The sequence below is a fragment of the Aquarana catesbeiana genome, linkage group LG01 (genome assembly GCF_042186555.1).
Source record: "Aquarana catesbeiana isolate 2022-GZ linkage group LG01, ASM4218655v1, whole genome shotgun sequence".
Lineage (NCBI taxonomy): Eukaryota > Metazoa > Chordata > Amphibia > Anura > Ranidae > Aquarana > Aquarana catesbeiana.
The window spans coordinates 705,099,179-705,121,964 of NC_133324.1; the positions used below are offsets into that span (position 1 = coordinate 705,099,179).

The window sequence follows — 22,786 nt, forward strand, 5'->3', positions numbered from 1 at the left end:
CTAATGCAAGAAAGCACTCTACCATGTGTTCTATCCAGAGAACATTTTTGGCCCCAATGTACTGCACATAACTGTCAGTACTAGACGGAGAGGGTTGTTGGTGGTGTTACCAGCCCCTCTTGGTATTTTCTCTTTCTTGTACCTCTCCCCCCCCCCCCTTTTTTTTTGTCCCCTTTTTTTATGTTCTGTCCTGTCTTTCACTAAGTAAATCTGTTATTATCAGATGATATGGGACAGGGAGTTAGCTGGCGTGGCAGGTTCCTAGATCTGACTCCTATCAAAATGTGTTGGGGAGACTTGACTATGAATACTTTACAGACCCTTTTCACCAGATAAGCTCCCAAATGATTACCCTGATGATAAATTTAGTGGTACAAGGTGATACTTATAAATATGTGCCCCAATATGAGATTTCTGTTAACCCCACTCTATGTATAATATGTTTTGTCTGACAATACACAGCCGAAATGTTCATTTTCTTGTTCTAAATTTGGCACATGATGTCAATGGAACCTTCTTTGTTATCGGACTTTGTAATGCCTATATAAAGTTTCAATAAAATGTTTATGATAAAAAAAAGTGAATATAAATCCATCAATCACAGTGCCGATGACCAGAGAAAAAAAAAAAAACGGAAAAACTCTGCCTCGATGGGAGGCGTGCCCGCGACTGCAGCCTTTTCACAATGACAGCTGTTATATAGCTGAGGGTGGGGCCACTCGGTGATGTAACCGGGTGACCCGATACCCATTCACATGGGTGGCCGGGATCTGGGGGCCCATTTGTTAAAGGGGACTTCCAGATTCCAATAACTCCTGCTCAGAGACCCCCACAACCACCGGGCAAGGGTTGTGGGGAAGAGGCCAAGAGAGAAAGATGTTTTAGGGGGACCCCAAAGCACTCTCCCCATGTTGAAGGCATGTGGCCTGGTATGGTTCAGGAGGGGCACTCTCTTGTCCCCCCCTTTTTCTGGCGGCCTGCCAGGTTGCGTGCTCGGATAAGGGTCTTGTATGGATTTTGAGGGGACCCCACACCATTTTTTTTTTTATTAATTTTGGCGCAGGATTCCCCTTAATATCCATACCAGACCAAGGGCCTGGTAATGGACTGGGGGGGGAAACTCATGCCGTTTTTTTCAATGTATATGTATATTGCCGAGATCCGGCAATACATTACAGCCGCAAGCAGTTTTAAATGAAATGAAATTTTTTTCCTTTAGAAATGTAATTTTGCTGCATTCATTCATTCGTTACACTATGTATGGCCGCTATGTAAGCAGCCTTACATAGTGCGGGTCGTGGACTTAGCACCCTGCCTTTGGCCAATCATGGCTCTCACAGCAGAGTGCGCTGTGATTGGCCAAAGCCTGCAGGTCAGGTGCATGCTTTGGCCAATCAGCAGTCGTCAATGCACTGCATCTTGCAGTGCATTGACAGTCTTGCAGTGCATTATGGGGCGTTCTGAGGGCGCTCAAATTTCCCACGAATGCCCCATAATGTTCTAAGTTCGGCGAACGGGTGATCGGGCGAACTTACGTTTGACTGGAACATCAGGCTCATCCCAAATACTGGGCACTTTTATCCCCTTCTTGCCCATTCCAATTTTCAGCGCTATCACACTTTGAATGACAATTGCACAGTTGTGTAACATTGTACCCATATGAAATTTTGTATCAAATAGAATTTTCGTTCAGTGGTATTTATTTACCGCTGGGTTTTTTGCTGAACAAAAAAAAGCAACATTTAAAAAAAAAAAAATGCAGTTTTCCGTTTATAACATTTTTACAAATAAATAATCTTTCTTCATAAATTTAGGACAAAATGTAAAATAAAACTATGGTGTGTGTGTGTGTGTGTGTGTGTGTGTGTATGTGTATATATATATATATATATATATATATATATATATATATATATATATATATATAAATAAATCATTCAATCCTTCAATCCTAGCTCTTATTTCTTGAGGCCTGAAAATGCTAGGACAGTATAAATATTTCCCAAATGAACCATTTTTGGAAATTTGACAGTCAAACGTATTTAGTAAAGGGTATGGAAAGTTTTTTGAAGTTGTAATTTTTTTTGTCACAATTTAAAAAAAAAAATGAAGAAATACAAAAGGAAATTTGACAAGATCCAGAATCCATGGCTGTAATGTATGAATAACATCTGACATCTCTCCAGTTTCGGTTGAGAGACACACTATGAGCCATGGGTTTAGCTTTGAATGTAGCATTAACAATTCTGTACCTCCGGATATTCCGGAGTATTGACAGGGATGAACGGCGGCGCTAGATATGGTGATAACATAAAATTATATAGCAACTGGACTATAGGTATGCATAAAATGTGTGTGTGAGTAAGCACACATAATAAAACATTTGTTAAAACATAATGTCCATGAATGATCCGAGATCTTGTATGATAAGCACCTGGAGGCATCTCCCTTAGAGTGAAGCGATGAGCTCTGTGTACAAATGGGAACAGAAGGGCGCCAGACTGAGTGAAGTATAAATCATATAATAAATTCAAAATGAATCACTGCACTGACACTGGTAAAGCAGCTGGCATAAATTATATGGTGACAATAAAGGCATGAAAGATGAATGTATGCAGCGCTAAAAACATAAAATTGAGTCCATAGTGTTTAAGATGCACTCGGGGACAGTAAGGAGAAGCCTCAAACACTCTTTTGAGACCGAGAACGAGCAGGACGCGAGTCCCAAAATGGCGGCCGCTCCACCTCACACAGCCCTGGATCGCCTGACCGGCACTCAGGACACAGCTCCATCCCACCCACAGCTACTTGGCTTCACAGTGAGTACAGCTGCCCTGGGCACTATCTCCCCTGCATCCACAGAATCCCTGCTGGATCAGACCCTGGAAGAACTCGGTCTCTCCCCCATGGAAGCCGCCCCCCCAGCCCCAGCAGCTACTACAGCCTGGGGATTCGGGCCTAGTTCTGCCTGTATCCATGGCAGATATGTTCTCAAAATTTGCTGAGCTCCTGGACAGGAGCCTTCAAAACACAGCCACTAAGATCACAAACGACGTTAAAGCGGACCTCCACACCATAAGATCCCGCATCAAGATAATAGAAAACCATTTGGAAACTACCATTGCAAAAAAAAATCAAAATACTAGCTGTATCCAGACCCTTCAAGATCAACTCGAGACAGCGCATGCTAAAATCGACGACCTTGAGAACAGAAATAGGCGCTACAACTTTAGGGTCAGAGGCCTCACAGAATCCTACAAAGATGTCCCTGATGCCATTTGGTCCTTCATTAAGGAACTTATTCCTGAGCTCCCTCTCCACAGGTTGGAGGTTGACCGAGCTCGTAGAGCCCTGCCCCCGCCAAGGTCTGATGGTCTCCCAAGGGACGTTGTGGTGAAGCCACATTTTTATGCTGTCAAACAAGAGGTGATGCACAAATCCTGAGCCCTATCTAAGCTATCATTTCAGGGCCACGAGCTCCAAATCTTCGCCGACTTGTCTCCATCCACCATTCAAAAGAGAAGAGCCCTCAAACCACTTCTCAACATCTTGATAGAAAAAGAAATCGTTTGCCTCCATGCAGGAGGGAGAAAATTTTCTACTGAAACTAGGCCTCCTCTCAGACAAGACCCGAATCTCCAGCCTTTGGGATAGGCTCCCAACTCATTAAAAAGACAGCTACCTACTAGCCCTCTGGGGCTGGTCTGGGAAACCACCAGATCCAAGAAGTCCAAGGAAACACCTCCACCCTGAGATGCTTGGATCTCCTGGACCTCCTTTTTATTTTTCCCTAAATACAGGGACAGCTCAGTCTCCTTTTTGATCTAACTGAGCTACATTGAACCCATGTGCCCCCCCTTTTTTTTTTTTTGCCTTAGTTCGGATGGACCCAGGCAAGACACCAGAAAAGTTGTAGGCCGTCATCTTGCAAGATGAACGCTTTGTAGCTAGTGGAAAGGAAAAGGTTGGTGCCCTTGTTATGCTGATATGGTTCCCCCCTCTGCTCCATGGCTGATATCCCCCTGAAGGTGGTGACCCACAATTTTCAGGACCTAAACTCCCCGGTCAAAAGGAGAAAAGTTCTGCAATTTCTTCACTCCCAAAAAACTGACGTAGCCCTCCTACAAGAAACACACTTCCCGACATTTCTACACTCCAGATAGGGATGTCCGCTCTCACCCCTAATTTTCGCCATAGCAATTGGGACCCTAGCGATAGCTATTAGAAATAATCTGGATATCCATGGCATTATAAGTGGTTCTTAGTCACATAAATGTGCGCTATTTGCTGATGATATTCTCCTCTTCGTCCCTTCTCCCCTGATATCCCTCCCTAACATATGCCGACTTTTTGATGACTTCGGGAAAGTCTCTGGACTTTTAGTCAACTACAGTAAATCCCAGGCAATCAACATTAATCTTCCAGATTCTCTGCTCACCAGGATTAGGGAGGGCTTCCGATTCACATGGAGCGGCAAGTCCATCACGTACCTGGGGATTAAGCTGACTTCCAAGATGGAACTCCTTTATCAAGCTAACTACCCCCTGCTATTCCACAAGCTAGAGGCCGATCTCTCCAGGTGGTCGCAGTTATCTCTTTTCTGGCTGGGCAGAATCAATGCGATTAAAATGACACTACTACTGCGCATTTTATACTACTTTAGAGCACTTCCTATCCCCCTGGTTAAGGCTCAACTAAAACAAAATTATTAAATTCGTTTGGGGAGGGGGGGAGCACAGGCTTTCGAAATCGATCCTATCCTGGCCAAGGGAGGAGTGTGGCCTGGGCCTCCCGAACTTATTTTGATATTTAAAGTCGGCTCAACTAGCTCAGATCTCAGCAGTATACTCCCACTGGGAATTACCTGATTGGATTCATATTGAACGCCAGGCGGTCCCACTCCACACCCTAGACTATCTATTGTGGTGCCATAAAAAATTGAGACCCGCTATATTGTCCCCAACACTTTCCCACTTCTTTGCCCTCTGGGATGCGCTTAAAGTCAACGCGCAGCTGACATCACCCATTGCCCCACTAAAACACTTATTCCAAAACCCAGAATTCCCACCAGGGCTAAGTGTAAAAGCTTTCAGATGGTGGATTGATAAGGGAATGTTCAGAATAGGACACTTCCTCAGACCCATGGGTCCTCACCCTAAAGCATATTATATTGATGAACTGGACATGCCTCAGTTGGAACTCTTTCGCTATGCACAGATCTTGAACTTCCAACACAAACAATGGAAGGCACACACGGATAGTCCCCGGATTACACCATACGAACAATGGTGCGGCCAGGCTGATGAGCAGAGGGGAGGAATCACAGTAATATACAGGGCACTTTCTACCACTCACTCCAAGACTTCCTTCATGTTGGCATGGGAGGAGGATTTCTCCCAACAATGGGAATTGGAAACTTGGAGTAAAACCTTTTTTCAATCCTACAAGGGCGTTATTAACTCCACCCTTGTGGAAGCTAGCATAAAGATCCTCTCTAGGTGGTATCTTGTTCCCACAAGATTAGCTAAGATTTATCTGATGTCTTCTCCCCTGTGCTTTCGGGGGTGAGACCTTTGAGGAGATATGTTACATGTGTGGTGGGGATGTCCCAGAATAAGGAGTTTCTGGAACAAAGTCTTCTCCTAGATACGTAAGATTACCAAAGCCCCCATCCTAACATCTCCCCTAATTGCTCTTCTAAACTTTCCAGTCAGGGCAGTGTCCAGAAGCACGCAACGCTTGATTTTCTTCATCCTCTTATGTGCCAAACTAACTCTGGCCAAAGTATGGAAAAAAACGACTGTGTCTGTGCTATTGGCAAAGAGGAAAATTTCCTGGATTATGACACAAGAGAAAGTAGCAAGCGTACTCCTGGACAGCACGGAGAGATTCGAACAGGTTTGGGATCCATGGGCCACCTTCATTAAGGTTAAGTTACTTTCCGACTCCAACTCTATCTCTCTCCCACCAGCGCTTCCCAAGTCGGTTTCTCTCTTCTCTTTCTCCTTTTCTTCTTTTCTCTTCTTTTCTTCTTTCCTCTCCTTTTGCTCTCATCTCTCCGAGGAGGGTGGGCTTAGGCCCACACCTTTGCGAACCCATTCATCTCTGAGGATGGGGCGCGTAACAATAATTGCCATGTTCTGTCCACACAGGTGGGATTGTTGTTAATTAATACAAGATGTTCCGCTTACCACCTATTCATATACTGTGTGATTTAATGCCTTGGCATAGCTTATGAGAGTGTGTGCAGGTTTAATTTGGCCTCGAGCACGGAGGGTTGGAGCTTCAGCCACAGTGTGATACAATTAGGGGTGGCTGGAATGCTCCCTATGACTGTCAGGCCAGATTCTTTCTATGTAATCTCAAAGGCTAAATGGCCATCAGCAATTGTATTTCATGCTAATTGAGAAGGAACATTCTTATGTCTTCTTTATGTGATTGAATTGAATCTCACCTTTTTCTACAATTGTTAGATTACTGATTTTGGGCCATGTTGGCCTTGGCGGGACGATTAGTCCTACACTTGTTTCTGTTCTGTGTATTCTCTTTCTGAAACAATTAAAATTTATTGAAAGTAAAATCTTATATACCATTTGGCTTATACATAGAATGGGATGTCAACGCTTATATCAACAATAGCTGAATCCCTAGATTATTATTCCCTTTCTAGTATTTTTAGTTTTTTCCATGTTGTTTTTATGTATTTACATTTTCTGTACTACCTGTTTTCAACCACTAGATGGCAGCATTGTGTCTATTTCATAGTCAATTTTTGAATAAGCTGTCAATTTTATAAATATTTTACTTTTATTTCCATTTTTGGATATTTTTGGGTACTTCCATTTTATATATCTATTATCTTTGTTTTCAATGTAGCCCGGGCCTTTCTCCTTTCCTTTCTCAGAAACTAGATTGGTATATTGTATAATGTTTCCTATCTGGTCTCCCTAAACATGGCCGCCATGGGTGTGTTGGATCATGTATGTCTAAGCCGTGGTGTAAACATCTGGTTATGGCGCGGTTCCACTTCGGACAGCTGAGAAAGAGGCTTGGAGTGCAGGGGGAATAGGCATTTCTATCTCACCCTATGATGATATGATGAGCTCTGACCACGCCCCTGACAACGTTCCATTGGACAAAACACCACGTAGGGTGGAGCTCTAACGTCACAAAGCTGTAACGTGCCTATCGTGGCCATCTTTGTGGTTGGAAACAAGTGCTATCCATGACAGATTGCTGCTTCTGACATGCCTTTTTTCATTTAACAAAATGCCAGTATAAATCATATATTTAATAAAAACAAGTAGTAACATTCTGCTGGGGAAAATTTTTCTGGAATTAATTCAAGGACCCAAACTTTTAGATCTTTTGATGATTGCTTATGATATTCCAGAAAGTGGCTGGGGACACTATGTTTAGGGAGACCAGCATTGACAAATCTGCAATGTTCCCCAAATCTGGCTCAAAGGGCCCTGATTGTACGGCCCACATATAGCATGCCACAAGGGCAAGCTAGACAGTAAACCACAAACATAGTGTCCCTTGCCACTTTGTGGAATTTCATAAGCAATCATCCAAAGATCTAAAAGTTTGGGTCCTTGAATCAATTCCGGATAAATTTCCAATGGCAGAACATTTCAAAAGGCTGTGTCATCAGGAAACATATTGGATTTTCACTTTTGATACCATGTCGCCCAGAGGAATGAACAAGGAGACCAAAATCAGCACTGTTATTTAACAATTGCTGGTGTGATCCCCTCCGTCATGCCTCTGTGGGTCGCCTGGTCATTAGTGACTGGACACCCAGTTTCTCCAGTACACAGCTCGTATTGGGCAACAAACACAAATTTACCACCCCCCCTTTTTTTACCCACCCTCCCACCTTCTCTTTTTTTATATAATATTGTGTTCCCTCTAGAGAGTATTGGTATAGAAAGATGCTTTTGCATATACTCCCATGTATACATTTGTCTGTTGCACATGTACATGTTTACAACTGCACGTACAGTATCTCACAAAAGTGAGTACACTCCTCACATTTTTGTAAATATTTTATTATATCTTTTCATGTGACAACACTGAAGAAATGAAACTTTGCTAAAATGTAAAGTAGTATGTATACAGCTTGTATAACAGTGTAAATTTGCTGTCCCCTCAAAATAACTCAACACACATACATTAATGTCTAAACTTCTGGCAACAAAAGTTAGTACACCCCTAAGTGAAAATGTCCAAATTGGGCCCAAAATGTCAATATTTTGGGTGGCCACCATTATTTCCCAGCACTGCCTTAACCCTCTTGGGCATGGAGTTCACCAGAGCTTCACAGGTTACCACTGGGGTCCTCTTCCACTCCTTCATGATGACATTACAGGGCTGGTGGATGTTAGAGACCTTGCCCTCCACCTTCTGTTTGAGGATGCCCCACAGATGCTCAATAGGGGTTAGGTCTGGAGACATGCTTGGCCAGTCCATCACCTTTACCCTCAGCTTTTTAACCAAGGCAGTGGTTGTCTTGGAGGTGTGTTTGGGGTCGTTAGAAGTCTCCGAAGGGAGGGAATCATGCTCTGCTTCAGTATGTCACCATACATGTTGGCATTCACGGTTCCCTCAATAAACTGTAGCTCCCAAGTGCTGGCAGCACTCATGCAGCCCCAGGCCATGACACTCCCACCACCATGCTTAACTGTAGGCAAGACACACTTGTCTTTGTACTCCTCACCTGGTTGCTGCTACACACACTTGAGACCATCTGAACCAAATATGTTTATCTTGGTCTCAGCAGAGCATGGGACATGGTTCCAATAATCCATGTCCTTAGTCTATATGTCTTCAGCAAACTGCAGACTTTCTTGTGCATCATCTTTAGAAGAGGCTTCCTTCCTGGCTGACAGCCATGCAGACCAATTTGATGCAGTTTGAGGTGTTGGTCTGAACACTGACAGGCTGACCCCCCCACACCTTCAACCTCTGCAGCAATACTGGCAGCACTCATACATCTATTCCCCAAAGGCAACCTCTGGATATAACGCTGAGCACATGCACTTAGCTTCTTTGGTCAACCATGGCGAGGCCTGTTATGAGTGAAACCTGTCCTGTTAAACCGCCATATGGTTGCTGGGGGAGCACATTGCAATGGCTTCTATCCTCAAGGCTTCTATCTCTAAGTGATTCTTTCTACAAGTGATATGCACTTCAATCTCTGCTTCAAGTTCTGCCTCACCTGATCATTCCTTCTCTGTCTCTTTACAGGTATGTGTCAGCTCAACCACATCTTCCACTGTTAAATGAAATTGGGATCTGCCTGCTGTCTCTGTGTGTGTGTCTTTGGTATGTGTCAGCTCAACCACATCTTCCACCGTTAAATGAAATTGGGATCTGCCTGCTGTCTCTGTGTGTGTGTGTCTTTGGTATGTGGCCTTCTCTATCTGTTGCCCTGTGTGCATAACCATGACGTTTTTTGTTGCTCTGGACTGTCTTACCTAAGTTTTCCTTTCAATAATTTTTATTAGAATTATCAATGTTGATACAAATTTGGTCAGTACAAAAATAACAAGCGTATCAGTACTATAGGTAAAAGGGAACAACAGGAGCGTGACATACTAATAAGAGTCTTTGCAAACGCTAATTCACCTCAAACAACACATCAGATAGCACATTGTGTGATACAATTATCCATGACTAAAAAAAAAACGAAAAAAAAAACACCAGAGACGTCAGGTCCCACTACGATGATGGAGTTGGAGTAATAAGCCTATGAATTCAATCAACCTAATAAGGCCAAACTAGCAAAATATTGAAACAGTGTGGTGTGTTAGAGAAAAGATAGACCACCCACCCTGGGGCTTGAAGGGGGAGCCAGGATTAGGAGAGGCGTCCACAACCACCCCGAAAAGGGATCATGCTGTGGGTATGGAGCCGCCCCCCTTCCCCTGGACCCCGGGTCTCAGGTGAAATCACCCCAACAGGGTGTATCCTATAACGCAAACCTAAGTTGGTAGTTTGTAAACTTAGAACTAAAACTATATATGGTCAAGTGACCATTCAAACACAGGTGAGGATGGAACTATATGGAGGGAGGTCTAAGAGGATAAGAATACCTGGTCTCCGAGGAGCCCAAATAGCATAGCGGTAACTCCCCCCGCCACTACAATGCATTATTTATACCGTCTCAGGATAATCACTTATTTATTTAACATGTCCTGTTTGGTTTAAAGATAAAGACGAAAGGAAAGTAAGGGGACAGAAAGAGGCAGGAAAAGAGAGGGGAAAAACAGGAAAGTCTGGGAGAGAACGTACCCCCAGAGTCACTCAGAGCGCAGGCAGGTCAGGATAACTAACGCCAGGATACAGGGGGATATTACAGAACTTGGCCCAGGGTTCCCAGGTAAGTTTGAAGAACCGTGCTTTGTCTTGTATTATACTGACTATCTTCTCCTGGGACATAATCCAGGAAATTTTATGCTTCACCGCAGTAAAAGGGACCCTATGCTTTTTCCAGCAGGCTGCTATTGTAATTTTAGTGCCAAGTAACATAAGAAAGATCAGTTTTTGGGTATATTTATCCACCTTATCTATCTTCTGATTCAACAGAGCAATCTCAGGAGATTGAGGAATCGGGAGGGTTGTTACTTTTCGAATCACTGAAAAGACTTTGTTCCACAAACTCCTGATTCTTGGGCAAGTCCACCATATATGGTACATTGTACCTACATGGTTACATCTTCGGAAACACAGCGGGGAAGCATCCGGGTAAATCTTCGCAAGGAGAGAGGGGACCCTGTACCACCGGGTTAGTATCTTGAGGCTAGCTTCGATCAGGGAAATATTTAAAATGCCTTTGAAGGAGCGTTGAAAGCAGTAAAACCAGTTATCCTTTTCCCAGGAAATATCAAGGTCCTTTTCCCAGGAGATGGCATAGGGAGGTTTGGATGTCACCGAGGCTAGAGCAGCATAAATGATGGATACCCCCCCTCTCTGATCCGTGGCACCTGCACACCATGATTCATAACTAGTGATCTTAGGAGGGTCTGGTTTATTTGGCCAGATGGATTTAAGGAAATGTTGTATTTGCAGGAACCGAAAATGTTCCGCGGTGGGCATCTCAAGTTTACTAGTGCAGAAGGCAAGAGATAAAGGACCTGTAGATGTGAAGTAGTTGCCTATTCTGAGTAAGCCTTTATTTAACCACCAACTGAAAGCTAGGATGTTCATTCCCGGCGGAAAATCAGGGTTATGAAATAAATGCGTCAGGGGCTTAAGGTCAGAGATCAGGGAGGGATTTTTATGTAATCGGTCGCATAAAGCTAGTGAGTGGGAAAGCGTGGGGGCTAAAATGGGCGGTCTCCGCTTAGTAGGAGACCAGATCAGATAGTCAATAGTATGTAGAGGAATAGCTTGGCGTTCCATTGAAACCCAGTCTGGTTTGGGGCCTTTTGAGTACATTATGGAGATCTGGGCTAGCTGAGCGGCCTGGTAGTACCACCATATGTTGGGTACGGCTAATCCCCCATGTGACTTAAGCCTGAATAGAATGCTGTTCGGGCAGCGACTACCCTTGGATCCCCAAATTAATTGTGTAATTTTGGATTGAAGAGTCTGTATTTGAGACTTTTGGATGGGGATGGGTAAGGACCTAAATAGGTACAGTATGCGGGGTAGGAGGGTCATTTTGACCGCATGAATACGGCCTAGCCATGAAAGGTTGTGTTTATTCCAAGTAGATAGGTCAGAGGTTAATTTACGGAAGATGGCCGGGTAATTCGATGAGTAGAGGGAAGCTATACTAGTGGAGAGGTTAACCCCTAGGTACGGAAGAGATGACGATTTCCAGGAAAACGGGAAATGGTTTTGTAAACTACTTAGAGTGTCAGGGGGGACCGTTATATTTAAGGCTAGTGATTTAGCGACATTAACTCGAAGGCCTGAAATTTCACCAAATTTGTCGAGGAGAGAGAAAATATTAGGGGTCGATATCAGAGGGGAAGTGACAAAAAGCAGCAAGTCGTCAGCAAAAAGAGTGCATTTGTGCTCTTGTTTACCACAGACTACCCCCTTAATATCCGGATGATTTCTAATAGCAATAGCCAGAGACTCCATCGCTATGGCGAAAAGGAGGGGGGACAAGGGGCAGCCCTGCCTGGTACCCTTCTCTATAGACAGAGGTTTGGAGTAGTAGCCCTGCATTCTGACCTGTGCACTAGGTCCCAAATACAAGGCTCGTAAGGTGCCCAAAAAATTTGGACCAAATCCCCATCGCTCCAGGACACTGAATAGGTATGGCCAGGTAATAGTATCAAAAGCTTTCTGTAGGTCAATTGATAACAAGTATCCTTTTTGTTGGGATCCTCCATCCCATTGGGAGTTGAGGAGGGAGATGATGTCAACTGCTCTTCTGATCTGATCCGGTCCTTGTCTCCCCGGGATAAAGCCCACCTGGTCTCTATGGATGTAGAGAGCTATGCAAGACGCTAGTCTGTTAGATAAGACTTTTGTAAGAATTTTTAGATCATTATTGATTAAAGAGATGGGACGGTAATTGGAGACCGGAGAGTCATCTTTACCAGGTTTCGGTATGACCGATATGAATGCAAGATTAAGGGCTTTATCCACGGGGGAACCAGACCGGAGAGAATTGAAGAACTTGACCAAGTACGGAGCTAGTAATGGTCCAAATTTCTTATAGTACCCGACTGAAAAACCGTCTGGTCCCGGGGCTGAGTTTTGTTTGAGCTGTTTGATCACCCCGAGAACTTCCGATTCCGAAATTGGTTCATCTAGGAGCTCCGAATGTTCAAAGGATAATTTTGGAAGAGGGAGATTGTCTAGGAAGTCTGATATAGGGGGTGGGGCTGCTGAGAGTTCTTTCTTATATAGCGAAGTATAGAAGTCATGGAATACATCCATGATGCGGTTCGGATTTTGAGATAGTGTCCCTGTTAGAGTGCGGATTTTGGGAAAGGAGAAGGACCGAGGTCTTGGAGACAGTTTGGCTGCTAATTTAGTCCCTATTTTGTCTGCCTGATAGTAGAAACGAGCCCCAGACCATCGAAGATGCTTCTCAGCTTCGGTGGTAAGTGCTAGGTTTAGGGAAATCCGAGTCACTTCCAGGGCATCTAGGGAATCCCTGGTAGGGTTCCTTTTATGGGCCTTGCTCAGGGACTGGAATTTTAATTGGAGGTTGTTAATGTCTGCTGTACGTTCTTTTTTAAGGCGGGAGGTGATTTGGATGATTTTTCCTCTAAGTACTGCTTTATGAGCTGCCCACACAGTTTCTGGGGAAGCCTCCCTGGAATTGTTTAGTCGAAAGTATTCTTGTATTTCCTGTGCTAGGATTTTGCAATTGATTTGATCGCTGTTATGCCCCTCACTACACGTGACTGAGGTGTATTCGGGCACACTGTTAACTCCTCTCATACCAATGCATTCCAGTAGGCGCAGAATCCTTTTGAACTTTTATTGATACAAGATAGAGTAAAACTGTAACAGATACAGACAAAATGCAATTAACAAAGATCATACAATTAGTGCCATCCTATCTATCTATCTAGCTGAAGATACAATTAGTAAACATACCGAAGATGGATCCGGATGGCTAACGTAGAGCTTAGCAGCAGATGTGTATGCTTCCATGGTAGGAAAAGATGAAAATGGTGGAGGAAGCTGATGCAAGGCCTGATGGGATTGAAAGTACGGAGGCTTTCATGTACCAAATCTAGCCAGCTATACTAAATGACTACATGAAATAGGTAAGAGCAGTTATGCAAAATGGTCGCTAGATGGCAGCATAGAGCAATCTAATTAAATCAAAAGGGTAAATAGGAAAATCTCAAGCCTTATTAAAGAAGGCATGACACTCCCCGCTTGGTTTCCCACGGATACCACACATCATGGCACTCCGGAGGAGAGTAACAAAATAAGTTCAGAAACAGGTCTGAGGAAAAGTTTAGGCTGGCCTTGCCTAATGACTTTGAGCTCAACTTTTCTGACGTTTCCATCTTCACTGGGAAACACTTGGGTTATCAAACCCAAAGGCCACTCGTTTCTCTTGGATTGAGAGTCTTTCATGAGAACGATGGCACCAGGCTGTAAGTTGGGTTTGCTGTCTTGCCACTTGTTCCTGGTCTGTAGATTAGACAAGTATTGTTTCTTCCACTTGTTCCAAAAGGTGTCAGCTAACACTTGTACTCTTTTCCATTGACATCTGTATAAGTCCTTTGTGTCTAGATTGACTGGAGGAGCTGTGATCACCTCAACTTTCTGAGTGAGCAAAGTGGAAGGTGTAAGCAAGAAAGGATCTTCAGGATCATTAGGTATAGATGTCAAAGGTCTGGCATTCATTACAGCTGATACTTCAGCCATGAAGGTTGTCAGAGTCTCATGTGTGAGTTTTGAAGTTCCCAAATGTAGAAACATTGAATCTAGGATTCTTCGAGCAATACCAATCATACGCTCCCAGGCACCTCCCATGTGAGAAGAGTGTGGGGGGTTAAATGTCCATGTACAACCCTGTTCTGAAAGGTATCTCTCTACACGTTCTGTGTCAAGGTTTGAAGTGATATTCAATTCTTTGCAAGCTCCAACAAAGTTGGTCCCTCTATCAGAGCGTATGTGTTTGACAGGGCCTCTAATAGAGATGAAACGTCTCAGGGCATTGATAAAGCTGGATGTGTCTAAGGACTCAGTTACTTCTATGTGTACAGCTCTAATGCACATACAAGTAAACATGACAGCCCAACGTTTGCTGTTGGCACTGCCTCCTCTGGTTTGTCGTGTGATGACAGCCCAAGGCCCAAACACATCAAGGCCGACGTTTGTGAAAGGGGGTTCTGTACTGAGTCGGTTGGATAAAGTCTTTAAAGAGTCTCTCCATGTTACCCATAATGTCTCTTTCTCAGGAGGTAGTGGAGAATCCCAATCACATGTGTCTGCAGTAAGCTCTCTAAGCAGAATCTTACCTTGGATGGTAATTGGTGCTGCAAACCCAAGTGGATCATACAGGCTGTTAATGGTGGATAAGACACCTCGCCGTGTGAAGGGCTTTGTCTCTTGGTCAACCTGAAAGGTAAGGGTGTCAGACTTGAGGTCCCAGTTGAGTCCTAGGCTGCGTTGCATAGGAAGGGAGTCTGTAGCTAAGTCCAGATCTTTGAAGTCACTGGCATAATCTTGGGAAGGGAAGGCCTCCATGACGACCTTGCTGTTTGATGCTATCTTATGCAGTCTGAGATTTGAAGAGGCAAGCGTGCTTTGAGTCCTCTTGAGTAGACTTATTGCAGCTTCAGGTGAAGAAAGTGATTTCAGACCATCATCTACATAAAAGTCTCTTTCAATAAACTGTGTAACGTCTTTCTCACCTTCTTGGGCAGATAGCTTAAGTCCATAGATGGCAACAGCAGGAGATGGACTGTTACCAAAAACGTGTACTTTCATGCGGTATTCTGTAATGTTTTTAGTAGGGTCATTGTCTTTGAACCATAGGAATCTCAAGAAGTTCCTGTGTTCTTCCTTGACTTGGAAGCTGTGGAACATTTGCTGAATGTCTGCAACTATGGCAACTGCTTCTTTGCGGAATCTGATGAGAACACCAAGAAGTGTGTTGTTGAGATCTGGTCCCTTTAGGAGGACATCATTTAACGAGACCCCTTGATGCCGTGAGCTGGAGTCAAACACTACCCGGATTTTACCTGGCTTCTTGGGGTGGTAGACACCAAAGATTGGTAGGTACCAGCACTCTTCATTGTCTTTTAGAGGTGGGGCTATCTCAGCATGGTCATCCTCAAACATCTTACTCATGAATGAGAAGAAATGCCCTTTCATTTCTGTTTTTCTTTGAAAATTGGATCTGAGGGAAGAAAAGCGTTTCAAAGCTTGTTCTCTGTTGTTAGCAAGACGGGGTCTCTGCGCTTTGAAAGGCAGGGGTGCCACCCAGCTGTTTTCGTTGGTTTTGTAGAATCCCTGTCTCATTATCTCCAAGAAGATATGATCTTCAATAGATGGGCCAATTTTGTGATCTTCTTTAGTCCTTTGGAAAACTGAGCACCCTAAATGACCTCTGTCTTCATGACAAAGAAGATTAGCGGTGTAAGGGTTGGAATGAGTTACACTGGCAGGCTTCTCTCTTACAAGGAATCTGTTGGTGCAAGGCTGAAATAGGGATGGACGCCCACCTTCTAGTGTCTTTGTAAAGAGAGAGTTCACGCTGGTTGGTTTGTGAACACTCCCTAGGCATACGTTGCCTATGATGACCCATCCTAGGTCTAGCTTCTGGGCATAGGGGGAGTTGTGGGCACCATTGATTTGTTTTCTCACCTTGTGAACTCTGATGATGTCCCTCCCAAGGAGAAGTGCTATCTCGGCCTGGGGATCCAGTTCAGGGATGAGATGTGCTATGCCCTTCAGATGTCCGTGATGAAGTGCCACCTCTGGTGTAGGGATCTCCTCTCTATCAGTTGGGAACTGATTGCACTCGATTAGAGTTGGCAGAGGCAGGGTTGTCTGACCGTCAAAGGATTCAATTTGGTAACCAATGGCTCTTCTCCCAGTTTCTTCACTTACCCCTGTACAAGTCTTAAGTAAGTATGAAGAGCCTGCTTCCTTGATTTTGAAAGTGTCAAAGAAGGCTGAGCTGGCGAGTGATCTGTTGCTTTGATCGTCCAGGATCACGTATAGCTTCACTGCCTTTTCTCTGCGACCCGTGGGGTAAACTGTGACAAGACAAATCTTAGAGCAGGATTTGTTAGACAGACCTTCTCCACAGACTTGGGTGCACCGGGGTGTAACTACAGGAGGTACTGTGTCTTGTTGCTCCCCGCCGTGCTCGTCCACTGTGGGTGAGGGGGTAAGAGTCCATGGCGCTGGCCCTGGATGTAGAGCTGTGTTGTGCTCTGAGCTGTTGCACTCAGAGCAGTTGATGCTCACCTTACAGTCTTTCCCAAGGTGAGAAGTTGATGCGCAGCACCTGTAACAAAGTCTGTTTTCCTTGAGGAAGGTTCTGCGATCTTGGAGAGTCTTTTCTCTAAAACCTCTGCACTTTGACAACGAATGAGGCTTCTTGTGAAGAGGACACTCTCTGCTTGGATCCTGTGTTGGAGATACACTTGTTTTGCGTACTGCAACAGGTGCGTCTTTGAAGTTGCGGGTTAGAGCAGGCTTACTTGACCTAGGGTAAGCAGAGTCAGATGATGAGATGTCAAAACTAGGATCATTTTTAACCTTTGCTTGATAGCGAATAAAGTCCACAAAATAAGAGAATGGTGGGAAGGGGACGTTGTGCTTTTGCTTGTACTTGGAGCCTCGTGAAATCCAGGTTTCTTGAAGGCTGTAAGGTAGCTTTTGCACTATAGAGTTAACACCACGGGCTGTGTCCAGAAAGGCAAGGCCTGGCAAGTCTCCTTCTGCTTTGGCTATTTGGAGTTCTGTCACTAGGTCACTCAGTTCTCTCAGCTTCTGGTAGCCTTTGTTAGGAATCCTGGGAAAGTCATCTATTCTTTTAAAAAGAGAGTTTTCTATAACTTCTGGGGAACCGTAACATTCATCGACCCTCTCCCATATCATGCTCAGCCCTCTGCTTGGGTAATTAATGTTAATGTCTCTGATTCTCCTTGCATGCTCTGACGACTCATTCCCCAGCCAATTGACTAAGAGGTCGGCTTCTTCACTTGCATTTAGCTCAAGGTCTCTAGTTGCATTTCTGAAGGACGAACGCCATGCTCTATAACTTTCAGGGCGATCATTAAACTTTGCAAGTCCCTTTGCTAACAGTTCACGTCGTGCTAAGAACTTGAAGAAATCTGACATACCTTGATTGTTGTGTGAGTAGCCAGGGGGCGCTCTGTTGTGCCAGGAACTTGGTGGGTATTTGCGGTCATCAGAGATACAGTCGCTGTGTCTTTTAACCCGTCGTTCTTCATTTTCGATTTGGTCAACTGTGACGTAGTGTTTTGATAGCCTGGCTGCAGAATGTGCTGAAAACTGACTGAGTGCGGGTTTACTTTCTTGCTTGACGTAAGGCATGTGAATGGCAGGGGTTGATTCCGCTCTCGGTGCTGTAAGTGGGCAGCTGTCTGGTTCGGCGTGTCGCCGCACATATTCTGAGGTACGCTCTGTACCGTCGTCAGGAACGGATTTTCTTTCAAGTACGTTGCTGAGCCGCTCACTGGTGGGCTTTGCAAGTTCTTCTAAGATGTTTGCCTCGGCCGCAGCAGCCGCTGACTCCTTCTCTGCAGCTAGTTCCTCCAATGCAGTTTCCATACGTAACTTTTCTAATTTAAGTTGCATCTCGGCAAATGCAGCTTTTATTTCTTTTTCGGCGAATGCAGCTTTTATTTTGGCCTCCTTTGCCGCAAAGTCAGCTTTTACTTTTGCAGATTCCGCCTTTGCGCGGGCAATGGCAATTGTTTCGCTTTTCACTGACCTCCTTGTGCTCATGGAGTAAACTTCTGACCTTGTTGTGAAGTGCTCTGACTTTGTCTGTGACATGGTGTCCGGCTATATGGAAGCTGATAACACTGCTGTATTACTGGCGTTCTGTATGATAGCCGTGCTTAGAAGCCTTTGCTTTGCTGCTGTTCTGTATGCCAGCCGTGCTTAGAAGCCTTCGTTTTACTGTTATGCCCCTCACTACACGTGACTGAGGTGTATTCGGGCACACTGTTAACTCCTCTCATACCAATGCATTCCAGTAGGCGCAGAATCCTTTTGAACTTTTATTGATACAAGATAGAGTAAAACTGTAACAGATACAGACAAAATGCAATTAACAAAGATCATACAATTAGTGCCATCCTATCTATCTATCTAGCTGAAGATACAATTAGTAAACATACCGAAGATGGATCCGGATGGCTAACGTAGAGCTTAGCAGCAGATGTGTATGCTTCCATGGTAGGAAAAGATGAAAATGGTGGAGGAAGCTGATGCAAGGCCTGATGGGATTGAAAGTACGGAGGCTTTCATGTACCAAATCTAGCCAGCTATACTAAATGACTACATGAAATAGGTAAGAGCAGTTATGCAAAATGGTCGCTAGATGGCAGCATAGAGCAATCTAATTAAATCAAAAGGGTAAATAGGAAAATCTCAAGCCTTATTAAAGAAGGCATGACAATCGCTTAAAAGTCCTTCGTTAAAGCGCCATATAAATTGTTTACTATTACCATGAGAATGCTTTAAGTATAATAGAACTATGGAGTGATCTGAGAGGGAGGAGTCCCTGATGACCGCTTTATTAGCCGACGGGATGTTGTGGGTTTGAATAAAAATATGACCTATTCTAGTGTAGAGATGATGTGGTGCCGAATAGTGTGTATAATCTTTGGATCTGGGATTCATTTCTCTCCAGATATCTACGAGGCCACGGGAACAAAGTGTAGCAGCTATTTTAGTACTTTGTTTTGGAGGTTTCCTAGATCTAGAGGCGCCTGGCACCGATTTGTCAAGTGAGAGGTCAAAGGGGAGATTTGTGTCTCCACCCATGATTATTTTCCCTTCCAGTTGTGGGCCTAGCGTGGACATCATAGCGGAGAAAAAGGAGGCCTGACCTTTATTTGGAGCGTAATAAGAAATGAAGGAGTATTGGTCGCCCTCTAAAGAGCCTTTTACTAAGATAAACCTGCCTGCTTGGTCTTTAATGACATCAGTCGGGGAGAAGTTAAGGTGTTTTGCAAAGCAGATTGCAACCCCCTTAGTTTTGTTGTCAGCTTTGGAGAGAAAGAACTGAGGATAGTTTTCATGTATGAAGGAGGGACTATAGGAGGAAGGGAAGTGTGTTTCTTGTAGTTAATAGAACTGCTATTTTTTGTGATTTGTAGTGATTAAATAATTTACGTCTCTTAACCGGGGAGTTCATCCCTTGAACATTATGTGAAGCTATACAAATGGGCGGAGGGGGAATAAGTGTGTCAGTGTGCATGGATCAGAGGGAGGGATAAACGCATCATATAAAGTGAGCTTACCTGAGCTAGCAAGATTCGGGTAAGTGTCCAAACCCCCGAAGCCGGACAATTTTGGAGTCTAGCCTGTAGACCTTCGGCTGGGCTTCTGAGTGACTCTAGGAATAGGTGGGAGAAGGGAAGAAAAGGAGGAGGGACGGTCGAACCTGATAAGTAAAAACAGGACATATCAAGAACAATATAAAGGAAGACAGTATAGGTGTTCATCATACAGCTTATTAGTAACCTAAGTTTCCCTGTAGGAGGGGAGGACTTCATGCCTCCTACACGGGTTTTTTTCCCAAAAACCAAAACCCCTAACAGGGGGGTTGTGGAAAGGTCTCCGAGGGGGGAAAAAAAATTCCACTCCGAGACAAATGGAGGCGAAGTGCAGCCGCTCCAGCCATGCCGCCAAAAAGAAGATCGACTACTAAAATTTTTCGAGGAGGAAGGATGAAAAAACAAGACCATTCAATGAAAAATGCAGGGAGGGGAGAAACAGAGTAAAAATAAAAAAAAAAAAAACCTTTAAAAAGTTTGATGAGGATATGAGGCAAATTGACAGAGTCACCTCATCCAGTGTTAGTTAAGGCCCAAACCTTGCTAGAAGGAAGAGGGGGACATACAAAATTCAGTGTCCCAATGCCAGGTGGGCGTGTCATAGTAAGGGAAGAACACAGTTGATTGCAGGTTGTTCCTTAAGGTGGGCGGCCATCTTTCGATCTCTTAGCCTGTTGCTTGTGCCATAGGGGTTGGATGGGGCTCGTTGGAGGAGGTCTTTTCGCAGAGTTTGGGGTCTTGGGGTCCAGGGCAGACGCAGAAGTTGGGGAGTGGGATATAAGTCCTAGTTGTAGCATCAGACGTTCCCCATCTCCAAAGTTCGTAAAGCTGTACGATTTGTTCAAGTAGGCAAAATTTAGGCGGAAAGGAAATGACCACCTATAAGTGATCGATTTTTGGGACAGGATAAGTAGGAGGGGTTTTAATGATCTTCGTCGTTGTATGGTGAAGGGCGAGAGATCAGCGAAAATTTGAATGGCGTGCCCTTGAATGGAAAGGTTGTCAGTTTCTCTGGCTTTATGCATGACTTCCTCTTTAACTCTATAGAAGTGAGGTTTCACAACAATGTCTCTGGGTAGGCCATCTTGGCGGGGGGGTTGGAGAGCTCTGTGTGCTCGATCCAGTTCCAGCTTATAATCCGGTATGTCAGGGATCAAATTTTTGATGAAAGCGCGGACTACTTTGTCTGTGTCTTTGAACGATTCTGGGAGGCCTCTCAGTCTGAAATTGTATCTGCGTGATCGATTCTCGAGATCGTCGAGCTTTGCATATGCCATATCTAGCTGTTCATGTAGGTCATGGATCCTTTCAGTGTTCTGGTTGGCCATAGCAATCGTTTGATCAGTCTTAATTTCAATCGCTTCAATTCTCGCTCCCAGATGCTGCAGGTCTGCCTGTATGGTAGATGTGATTTGTGAGGCAGTATGGGCCAGTCCCTTTGAGAGCATATTTGAGAAGGTTTCCATTAAAGAGGAAAAGTCTGTGAGAGTTGGGGTAGGGGGGCTGCTCTGATTGCCTGGGGGAGCCTGGGTGTAGTTACTTTCATCCATCGGTGTGAGGGGGGAGCCGTCAGTGAGTCCACTATTTGTGATGTCTGAGGTGGAGGAAGAAAATAGCCCATCCTGGTGGGTACTCACTGTTTGGAGTTGTTTCCCTGTGTTGTGGGAGGGTAGAGGAGGAAAATCTTCCAAGGATTCCTCCAGATGCTGTGTTAGGCCTCGAGGCGCGCTGGCGGCCGCCATCTTTGCCGAGGCCGCGATCTGAGGGCCAGGTTCTAAAAGTCGGGATAAATCCCGTCTGGCAGAGCCCCCGGTCATACGGGGGGGGTCCTTTAGGTCCTCAGGGACTGTCGAGGGGGTCCGCTCGGCCGTTTCCTCCTCTAATGCTAGCTGCGGCGGCTAAGACAGGCTGGAGCGGAGCGGAGCTCTTAGAACGTGCGACCGCTCATTGAGCCTCCGCGCATGCGCCTGTCTTACCTAAGTTTTATGTGTTGATCTTATATTGGCCTCTGGCCTCTTGCTATTCTGACTTTAGAAGCAAAAAGTCCACTTTGATTGTTAGGCATTCTTATAGTCACTCATGATTGATTAATGAACTTCAACCCCACCCTTATAACAGTATAAATTTGAGCATTCTTAAGGGGGGGGGGGCACATTGCTGGGGGAGCACATTGCAATGGCTTCTATCCTTAAGGCTTCTATCTCTAAGTGATTCTTTCTACAAGTGATATGCACTTCAATCTCTGCACTTGAGCGATTGCACGAAGCAAACAAATACAGCAAACTGCACTTGAAAGCACCTAACAGACTGCAGGTGACCCTGTCTCTCTAATAAGCTCTCCTTCCACTCTGTAACATGCACTCTCTACCACTGCTTCTGACACTCCTGTCCTCTCTCCTCAAACTCTCTTACCTTCACCCCCCCCTCCACCCCCCTGCTTATACATATCACCCTGCCTTCTGTCCTCACCCTACTACTGCTCCTACCAACTCTTGCTCATTCTACATCTATATACTGATAAAACCTCCAGTACTCTGAGACATGCCCCTTCACATAAATCACATTCCCATATTACCTCCCTCACCCTCCTGCTTCTCCTAATCTCTGGTGACATATCCCCAAACCCTGGGCCACCATCATCTGTCTTTGCCCAACGCTCCCATCCCCTACACCCTCTGGCAGGAGCCACAACCCACAGAACTTGGTCTCTATTCCTCTTTCCAAAACCACCCCCCCCTTTTCCTGTGCCCTGTGGAATGCACGTTCTGTCTGCAACAAACTCACCGCCCTTCACGACC

The 22,786-nt window shown here is 44.7% G+C and overlaps 1 protein-coding gene across 1 annotated transcript; it reads right to left on the reverse strand.

The window, feature by feature from the left end:
• Window positions 1–13,442: 13,442 nt before the first annotated feature.
• Window positions 13,443–19,040, reverse strand: LOC141111655 (uncharacterized). Its single transcript, XM_073603811.1, has 2 exons — window positions 18,825–19,040; window positions 13,443–18,728 (listed from the first exon to the last, which is right to left on the reverse strand). The coding sequence occupies exon 2, from the start codon at window positions 18,475–18,477 to the stop codon at window positions 13,888–13,890; it is 4,590 nt and encodes a 1,529-aa protein (XP_073459912.1). The 5' UTR covers window positions 18,478–18,728; window positions 18,825–19,040; the 3' UTR covers window positions 13,443–13,887.
• Window positions 19,041–22,786: the final 3,746 nt, after the last annotated feature.